At 42.8% G+C, this 9754-nt stretch overlaps 1 protein-coding gene across 2 annotated transcripts; it reads left to right on the top strand.

Annotated features, from left to right (window-relative positions):
• The first annotated feature begins 1525 nt into the window (after positions 1 to 1525).
• On the top strand, positions 1526 to 7283 carry LOC120051433 (poly(rC)-binding protein 3-like). 2 transcript variants are annotated; one of them, XM_038998300.1, is made up of 12 exons: positions 1526 to 1606; positions 1889 to 1912; positions 2066 to 2098; positions 2223 to 2339; positions 2494 to 2625; positions 2835 to 2963; positions 3689 to 3832; positions 5266 to 5307; positions 5971 to 6046; positions 6569 to 6621; positions 6885 to 7054; positions 7229 to 7283. In XM_038998300.1, exons 1-12 carry the CDS (start codon positions 1526 to 1528, stop codon positions 7281 to 7283), a joined length of 1056 nt encoding a protein of 351 aa, XP_038854228.1. The 2 variants fall into 2 exon arrangements, with proteins under 2 accessions (XP_038854228.1, XP_038854227.1); XM_038998299.1 differs by having other exon boundaries at positions 5968 to 6046.
• The last annotated feature ends 2471 nt before the right edge of the window (positions 7284 to 9754 follow it).

Here is a 9754-nt window from a genome sequence, read left to right as displayed (position 1 = left end):
TTATTACAATACCACAGAGAGTGTTTGCATCCTCTCATCTAGTTCTATCACCAAAGTACCCAAAATAACCCCGGTAACCCCTGGCTCCAGCAGTCCATTGTGCTACGGTCCCAGCCAGCCTACCACACCCCATGTGCATCCCCCCCCCCCAACCCCCCTCCTGCACTTGATTTTAGTGGGTTTATTTCTGTCCCTGCCCAGGCCCTGTGGCAGACCTGCACCACTGGCCTGGCTCTTAAACCCGGATTAAGGCTTTTTATGTAATCTGACCTCTGGGAGATTGGAGAGAGACAGCTGGTTGCAGAACCCTTTCCTCCCTTATCTCAGAGACCTCCCGTGGCCTCCCACTCTCTCCGTTTGGCCTATCATACCTCTTGTGATTGGTTGAGATGTGTTCTAAGCCATACACAAACTGTTTAGCAGGGGTAAGCCTATGACGTAAAAATGGGCATCTTGCTTTCTGTTCCATCTGAGAAATCTCTACGCATCTAGTGTCTCATCAGCCCAGCCAGCCAATTCATTAACTTGGTTTCCACTGTAAAAAGCATATTGACATTTTTTCCCCATGTTTCTAGCCTAACATTTGGGTTTTATAACAACAGGGGTTTGGCCAAACATCGCTGTCTGTCTGTCGACATTTGCAACATTGTTTCCATATTGACATTCGATCTCCACTGTCCTGTTAAGAATGAGGACGAGACGGACATCTGTTCTCAGCCAGTCGAAATCAAACATCGTTTTTATGGATATATACAAAGAAATTGAATGCAGCAACATTGCTGTTATTCTAGCTGCACGGTTTGACGTGACTGTGTTAGTCGTAGTTGGCTAGCAAGCAAGGGATAAGAACGTTGCCAGCCATCATGGCAACGGAACATTTAGAGTGAATGACTTCCCACTAAATCCATAGATATAGAACGGGAATCTTTTCTCAGCCAGTCGAAATCATGAATCAGTATCCTTTGTATGGATATAAATAAAAAAGGTCAAACAACATGAAATGGAGCTACAACTAACTCAGGAAATGCAGATGAGTTTCGTAATTTAAATGAATTCACTGAAAACCCACACAAACACACACTTATATTAACAGTATTGCACTTTTCATGTATAGGATACTTTTGGCCAGCTAATAGCCTAACCACTGATCAAGCAACATTATGGGTTAAACATTCAAATCCTGTTGCTGCAGGATTATTTTGCTGCAACATTATAGGTAAAATTAAGATCCCAGAGTTAAAGATTGTCCTCCAGAGTTAAAGCACTGTCCGCCACTCACACAGTCTATAAAACGTTTCCTGTCTGAACAGAACTCGAATGGTATTCATGAGCAGGTTCATTCAAAGATGATATCCATCAATGTTATCCAGTGGTAGTTTGGTACATCTGTTTCCAGTGGGCCTAATATTGAGTGGCCTTCTTGTCTTGCAGGTGACTGGTTGGCTGGCTGTTCCATCACACTCTCATTGGCCCTGGGACTCCTCTTTTACGTGACCACACCCCTTCCTTCACATCCAATCCCAACATGGAACCACCCAAGGTGCAGCAGCCAGGCGAAGGAGGCCTCAACGTCACCCTCACCATCAGGCTTCTGATGCACGGCAAGGTACAGTACACACCGGCTGGGTTCCAATACTCTCAGATAGTTTCCTTTACTTTGGTTCCAATACTCTCATGTGGTTTACTTTCCTTATCTCCTTATCTCCTTTCCTTCGCGACCACCGTTGGCTGAATGGGCTGGATAGGTTACTGTCTATCAAGTGTTTTTAGATCTGTGGTTGTGAGGGAGATGAGGAGAGGTCACTTTCCAAGGTTTTTGGGATAGTTTCTGTCATGTATTGAATTGGACGTTGATGCTAACTGTTGTTGAACCTCTGTTTCTTTGCAGGAGGTTGGAAGCATCATTGGAAAGGTAACTATCATGTTCATAAACACATCACAATCATATGAATATTACAAAACTGTTTTAAGATGAGAATATTTGTTTAATGTGACATCTCTCCGATGTTTTAACTGTCGTCTGTCTGTCGTCTGTTTCTTGTCTGTCTGTTGTCTGTCTTTTCAGAAAGGAGAGACAGTGAAGAAGATGCGTGAAGAGGTAAGTGCAGTATGTATCCCATAATGCACCTTACCCAGTTTAAGAATGCGTATTAAATGGATAGTATTCTATTTAGTACTTCATGATCTACTTGATTTATCTGTGTCCACTGTTTAATCCACAGAGCGGTGCACGCATCAACATCTCTGAGGGAAACTGCCCAGAGCGGATAGTTACCATCACCGGACCCACAGATGCCATCTTCAAGGCCTTCGCCATGATCGCATACAAGTTTGAAGAGGTATCTAGCATTCATATTTCCCTCAATCTCCTCTTGGTCATGCTTCATTTTACAACGGCTGTTTACAATTCTGTGGCTGTTTCACAATTCTGTTACACCAGGTATTTTAATACAATACTATTATACTAATATGATCTTTATGGTTTCTTCCCAGGATATAATCAACTCTATGAGCAACAGTCCAGCCACCAGCAAGCCTCCTGTCACCCTGCGTCTGGTGGTCCCAGCCAGCCAATGTGGCTCCCTCATAGGGAAAGGAGGCTCCAAGATCAAAGAAATGAGAGAGGTAAAGGGCATAAGTAGTGATAATGATTAATTGAATTTACTTGACAATTTATTCGTTAGTTAATGATTAATTGGCAAAAAATGCATATACAGCCATTACATTCTTATTAGTAGTTTGTTTAGGAATCGTTCCTATCCGGCTTGAGGACCAGCTATTATTCATTGCACCTTACACAGTACACATGCTCAATAACAGTCTTCCCACTTCAGTCCACAGGTGCTCAGGTACAGGTCGCAGGGGACATGCTGCCCAACTCCACTGAACGAGCAGTCACCATCTCAGGAGCCCCGGAAGCCATTATCCAGTGTGTCAAGCAGATCTGTGTTGTCATGCTAGAGGTAGAGTATGGAGGGATGAAGGAGGAGGGTCTGATTCAGTCCTCCCGGGAATACACAGGAAAAATACATTCACACAGACCTTAGGAATCAGCTAGACCGTACAACGTGGATGTACAATTGTTTTTACCGTCTTAAACATCTAAGGAAGGAATTAGGATCTTGGTCGGTATAGACCATGGGACAAAATGATTATAACAATGTTGTAGATGATGGCTTCCCAGGTTGCAATGATATAGCCGACCTATGAGGTAAAATCATGTGATTTCAGTTGTCAGTGTGCTCTTATACACAACACCTATCTCATGTCACTGCATGCATCCACAGTAAAGAACAATAGTATGATGTAGTGAGTGTCACAGACTGTCTTCTCCCAAGGCACTGTCCCTCAGTCTACAAAACCTCTTCCTGTCTTCTCTTCTCTCTCTCTCTCTATATCTCTCTCTCTCTCTCTCTCTCTCTCTCTCTCTCTCTCTCTCTCTCTCTCTCTCTCTCTCTCTCTCTCTCTCTCTCTCGCTGTCTCTCTCTGTCTCTCTCTCTCTCTTGCGCGCTCTCTGTCTCTCTCTCTCGCACGCTCTCTGTATCTCTCTCTCTCGCTCTCTGTCTCTCTCTCTCTCTCTCTGTCTTTCTCTCTCTCTCTGTCTCTCTATCTCTCTCTTTACTGTATCCCTCATCCCACTGCTCTAACACTCTCTCTACCCCTCTTCCCCTCTCCTCCCTCTCCTCAGTCCCCACCGAAAGGTGCCACTATCCCCTACCGCCCCAAGCCTGCCTCCACCCCCGTCATTTTTTCAGGTGGCCAGGTAAGAGCCGACCCGCTGGGGGCCTCCACTGCCAACCTCAGCCTCTTACTGCAGCACCAGCCACTGCCTGTTAGTGTCACTTCCAGGTTTTATCACTCACCTCCTCACCACTGCCACTGCCTCTGCTAGCATGATATCATCACCACTACCATCACCACTACCACCATCAGAACTGGGCTAGCTGCCATTTCAGCGCCAGTTGACTCAGGACATGATCCTAAACATGATCCAAAAATATGTTGGATGTTGGATGGAGTTGCTGTGCTGTCTGGTGTTGAAATGAAATTCAGCCCAATACTGACCCCATTATCACGCTGTGAACCCCGATGAGCACACATCAATTAGGTCCGATCACATTCCCCTGACAGTGGGTCCTCGACTCCTTCCTCCAATCACATCTCTCCCCAGCCCTCACCGTAGCCACTCCCACCTGGCTGTTCTCAGCCAGTGAAGTTAACCTGAACCTGATTGATGTGAGGGGTGAAGAACTAGAGAGGGAGTCTAGAGGACAATGGAGGAGCTTGCAATATGATTAAAGAGAGCAGTTATTATTGTAAATAAAATACGAAAAAAATAAGTTCTATGTCTACCACATTCTTTTTCTAAAAAATAAATAAAATTGCTCTACTACCCAAGAAATGATCAGAAACACGTTTAATACGCCAGCAAAGTATTTGTGTGCAAAGCTCCCATTGTTTATCCAACTCCCTCCAACAGATATCCTATCACATTTCTTTATCAATAATTACCTGCAACATGAATTAGGACATTATCTCAAGTTTCACAAATGGTGACTTGCAAAAATGGAGCCACATAAGTGGTCAGAGACTGAAGTAGACAGTTATGTTCAATATTCACCTCAGTACAAGGGATATGATATCTGACTTGTTTTTCAAGGTTGCTCATAGATTTTTTTTGCTAGCATTGTATGTTTAATTTGGACATGAATTCAACTTGATTGCCATAAGAGATAATACTAAGACAGGGTTGGGATCTATTCCATTTCAATTCTAGTCAATTCAGAAAGTACACTGAAATTCTAATTCCAATTCTCTTAAAATGCTTTTCAATGAGGGAAATGTGGAATTGGAATTTGGTTTACCTTCTGCATTGACTGGAATTGAAATGGAATTGGCCCAACCCTGCTAAGAGAATACTGAAAGAGTTATCAAGTGACTAGAATCAGTGAATATGACTCTGATAGATGTGGGGTCACGGATGTAGACCACTACTGCCCCTAGTGGAGGTATAGTGGAAGTACATGGACTTTCCAAAACTCGGTCCCCAGGACCCCAAGAGGTGCACGCTTTGGTTTTTGCATTAGCACTACACAGCTGATTCAAATAATCAACTAATCATCCAGCTTTGATCATTTGAATCAGTTGTGTAGTGTTAGGGCAAAAAACTAAATTTCATTCCTTGGGGTCCGAGGACCGCTGATTTAGCCACTTCCATCAGCAGATTCTAATAGCGTTGTATGTTTCTCCCTCCTCTCCTTCCAGGCTTACACCATTCAGGGACAATACGCCATCCCTCACCCTGACGTGAGTTCTAATTCCATGAGGCAGTCTTCTCTCTACACTCTACTCTCTCTGTGTCCAATCCTATTAATATTAACCCATAATATTAATACTACCAATTCTGAAAAGTAATTTCTGTCTCTTTCAAATCTGAAATTACTCACAACCTCTGTCCTCTGTTTGTAGCCAAACTTCATAGGACTTGGCCTGTAGGAAAACTAGCAAAGGGACACAGAAAGAAAACAATTATTTCCTTATCCATCACCCAGAATAATAAGGATACTGGTTGCTCAAGTGAGGAATGTGAAAGTTAAGTGCAGTACTTCTTCAGAGAGGAGGAGGTCAATTTCAAGGAATACCTCAACGTAGTCAAACGGACATGGTATGTTTCATGACGCCATGTTGGGTCCAAGTGTTTCAGACACAGACATCCATGAACTAAATTTCACATGGCACCATCCAAACACACAGAGACATCCTTTCTTCACCGACTAGGGCCAAGTCCTCTATGAGTTTCCTTTTTCTTTTTCTTTCTCTCTCTCTCTCTCCTCCTATCTGTGTCACTGCTTCTCCTGAATCCTGTCTTTCTTCTTGTACTGTTTCTTGGTGACAGACCTGACCTGTGTGTGTGTGTGTGTTTTAACGATGCCCTCATAGCTCTGCTGTCCCTCCTACCCCCCTCAGCAGTTGACCAAGCTCCACCAGTTGGCTATGCAGCAAACCCCCTTTAATCCCCTTGGACAGACCACCCCTGCCTTCCCCGGTACGTACCCACCTACACGAGAACCACCCTCTACCAAATCTCCTTCTCTTTTTTTACCTGTAGAGACACACACACACACTTCCTCCTCTTTCTCTCTCTCTTCCTCTATCTGTCTTTCTCTGTTCATTCTCTTCCTGTCGTTCTTTGTGCTGCGCTTCCAATGACATGGCCACCTGGTGGTTGCTCTTGTTGACGTTGACGTTTTATTTGTAGTTTTTCAAATATTTGGTTTATTTTCTTAATCTGCTTTTGTAGCGCCTTGAAGATTTTGGTCCTTCCGAGTTAGTTTTATCTGGGTTGGCGGGTAAATCTCCTCTGGTTTGAGAACGAACCCCCTTTTCAACAGAGAAGGAGAAGCCACAGGCTGCTCTCTCAAGACCTCTGCAGAAGCATCTCCAATCAGGGTTCTGACTATAGGTCTCCAAAGCTAACTGTCGCTCACAGCGGACGTCACCCTCCCCATGCAAAACTCTATTTTATGCCGTGTCCCCTCTCTCTGTCTCTCTCTCTCCCATATAGCAGGTCTGGATGCCAGTAACCAGGCCAGTACTCATGAACTCACCATTCCCAATGATGTGAGTGTGGGGACCATGGAGCTTTTCATTTGACATTTGTCATCTATTGTCATGTAAGGGATGGGTATGGTGATTTCACCAATAGTCAGTCAATATTTTAACAAAAAGTTTTCAAATGCTTGCATGCACCACCATGGATATATTTGTAAAAATAGAACAATTGAAAAAAGGGGTCAGTGTGTCATGGTGCGTATGACTTTGTATGCATTCCATTCAGACTTTGCTATTCCCCTGTTTTAAGTCCCTCCGCCTCTTCTTCCCAGCTAATAGGCTGCATAATCGGGCGCCAGGGAACCAAAATCAACGAGATCCGTCAGATGTCTGGGGCGCAGATCAAAATTGCTAACGCCATGGAAGGGTCATCGGAGCGCCAGATCACCATCACAGGAACCCCCGCCAACATCAGCCTGGCCCAGTACCTCATCAACGCACGGTCAGAGTCCTGGCAGACACACACACACACATTACAATTGACAAAGGGGTCAATAGCTCACCTGTTGTCCCGGGGGATCCTCTGTTTGTCTGTTTGTTGTTATTACATTATCTTCAGGTGAAGTGTTTGACAGAAACAATAATGTACTCCCTTTCCCATCATGCCCTGTGACAGGTTCAGAGACGTGGCGGCCATGTGGAATGACCCATCCTCCATGACCACATCCTAAGGACCCAGCCCGGCCGGCCTCCACTCCCTCTGCTCCGCTCCCTCCATCTCCTGACCACTGAAGACATGATGTTCCTACCTAACTCCTGATGATGATGCCCTCTAGACTCTGGCTCTGATAACAACTCCCTTGACCCTCCAGCTTACCACCATGATCGCTCTCTAATAAGAGACCTGTTGCTTTCAGAGAAACTGAAAAAATAAGTAATGTCTTTGTTTTCGTTGATTTTAGACCTTTAGACAAGTGTTGAAGCATGTTGAACGTTCATTAGGATCAAATTGTGTTATTCTGAATTATCTCTCTCTATTTCTCTCTCTGCTAGTGTTACAAAATAGGATTTCAATATCAGTTTGAAAAAAATGTACAAAAAAAAAATGTAAAAGTGTAAAAACATTGGGAAAAAATGCTACTGTTCCATTTTCTAGGTGCTGGGTGATGCTATCGGCACAGTATGGTGGGATGTAGCCCAATGATTACTTTATGATGCTCTTTTGAAAAGAGGTCTTTTTAGGTAAATTTAATCGTTCTATTTTTACCCCTATTCGGATCCTTAAAATGATCTACTTACTAATCCGATCTCTACCCATCACTTTTTGCTGCATCACATGACCTCTTTGAGCCAATGGTATCACTCCTAGAGCCCTCCTTTCTATGTTCATTTCTTGTATTTTACATTATGACTTATACTGCATGTGTTCAGTAATGTATTGTATGTATTTGAGTATTCCAGTTCGGTGTAAGTGTTCCTATGGTGTTGCCATGTTAGTGCTGATGGGAGGAGCTATTGGAGGATGGGCTCATTGTAATGGCTGGAATGGAATTAATGGTTAATCAAATGTGTGGTTTCCATATCTTTGATGTGTTTGATACCGTTCCATTTATTCCATTCCAGCCATTACAATGAGCCCGTCCTCCTATAGCTCCTCCCACCAGCCTCCAATGCTCCAAGCCTTTTCCGCAATTATTTTCATGAGTTTTTTTTGCCATTCACGTCTGGTCCTACTACTACCCCAAATGAATAACTCTCCCTCACATCCTCCAGGAACCCTATTTATAGTATTTAAGAAGCATGAAAGGAAATTACTCAAGAAAAGAATCATCAGTGGCTAAAAACTGTATCCTAACTGACTGAAAACTAAAATGATTGTTTACTCGATTTCTTAACCAAGACTACTGTGGGTGACCACATAGTCAGCTATGCTACGCTCATGCAATAGACAATTCAACTCTTCATTATACTGTGGACTGCCTCTAGTGTGTGAGGAATTAGTTGGACTTAAGACTATTGCTGTGTCCAAATTCTCTTAGTTGGCTTCCTTTCGTCGTCTCCTTCACTCCCATGTCCACGACAGGTAAAAGAGGCTTCAATGTACTACTCTTGAAGGAAAGGAGACCAGGAGAGGAAGCTGTTTGATATTATTGGGACGTGGCCATAGGTGTTTGGATGGAGCCAAATGTTTATGGGCCATGGAATGTTCTGGGGTTCATGGGGGAACCCGTGGGGCCTGGGCGGACGTGTTTACTCCCATGCCGCCACATTCGCGATTGTTCATCCATCATGTTATTTTTATTATAATATTGTTTATTTAATGCTTTAGGTTTTGAATGTCATTATGCTTTTACGATGATGTCAACAGATTAGATGACAAAGTCAAGTTGCTCGTTTTAAGTGATGATTTAAAAAACAAAAATTGCAATTCTATTTATTGTTTCTTGGTGCATTATAATGACTTTTTTGGTTGGTCATGATATTTAAGTTCGTTTTTTTTGTGTGTGTACTGTATTGGATTTCAGGGTAGGTTTGGGCTATATTTTCTTGGATTAAACATGTAAAATTCCCTTCATAACAATTCTCAAGCTTATTCAAAGTATAGGCGGTTGTGACATGTCATGTTTGCAAGCTTGGGCTGAGGTCACATTCAGCATTGATGCATATGAACCGCCATTGAATGTTATCCTCTCAACACAGGTCATTCATTCACTGTCCAACTGGTTTCAAGTACAGTAAAAACCATCCTGGTCTGGATTTTCATTCTGTAAGATTGGTTTGTTTCATTTAACTCCCTGTTTTGGTTTCAATATGCTGAGCCTGACTTTGGGTCTAATTTCAACCACTTTCATCATATAAATGTGATATGTCAATGGACCAAATGCTGTACTGATGTACTGAACGATGCATAGTTGATTATTATTCTGCAATAATTCTTACATTTTGATGTTTAACTTAAGTAGTAGTGCTAGCCTTGACATTTTGGGTTTGTGTTATTGGTTTCATTTTAAAAATCTGTCATAGCTTGTAATTCAATGGAATGTTTGTCATTTAAACAAGTTAAAATGTCTGTTTCTTTTGGCAAGCTCGCTTTTTAGAACTGTTCAGCTTCTCATCATCGATTGCATTCAGACTAGGCAGGAATATTGAATTGTTGAAATAGTGATGCCAATGTGATTTCAATAACTTCAATATCCATATG

This window comes from Salvelinus namaycush, chromosome 7 (assembly GCF_016432855.1).
Source record: "Salvelinus namaycush isolate Seneca chromosome 7, SaNama_1.0, whole genome shotgun sequence".
Classification (NCBI taxonomy): domain Eukaryota; kingdom Metazoa; phylum Chordata; class Actinopteri; order Salmoniformes; family Salmonidae; genus Salvelinus; species Salvelinus namaycush.
The sequence above is the reverse complement of the archived record's forward strand: the minus strand, read 5'-3'. Positions and strand labels throughout refer to the sequence as shown.

Bases quoted from the DNA above. Each gene is read 5' to 3' on its own strand.
- LOC120051433 (XM_038998299.1), top strand. From the start codon at position 1,526: ATGGAACCACCCAAGGTGCAGCAGCCAGGCGAAGGAGGCCTCAACGTC. The intron at 2,964-3,688 runs GTAGAGTATGGA...CCCTCTCCTCAG, and splicing joins TCTGTGTTGTCATGCTAGAG to TCCCCACCGAAAGGTGCCAC. The intron at 7,055-7,228 runs GTCAGAGTCCTG...GCCCTGTGACAG, and splicing joins CAGTACCTCATCAACGCACG to GTTCAGAGACGTGGCGGCCA.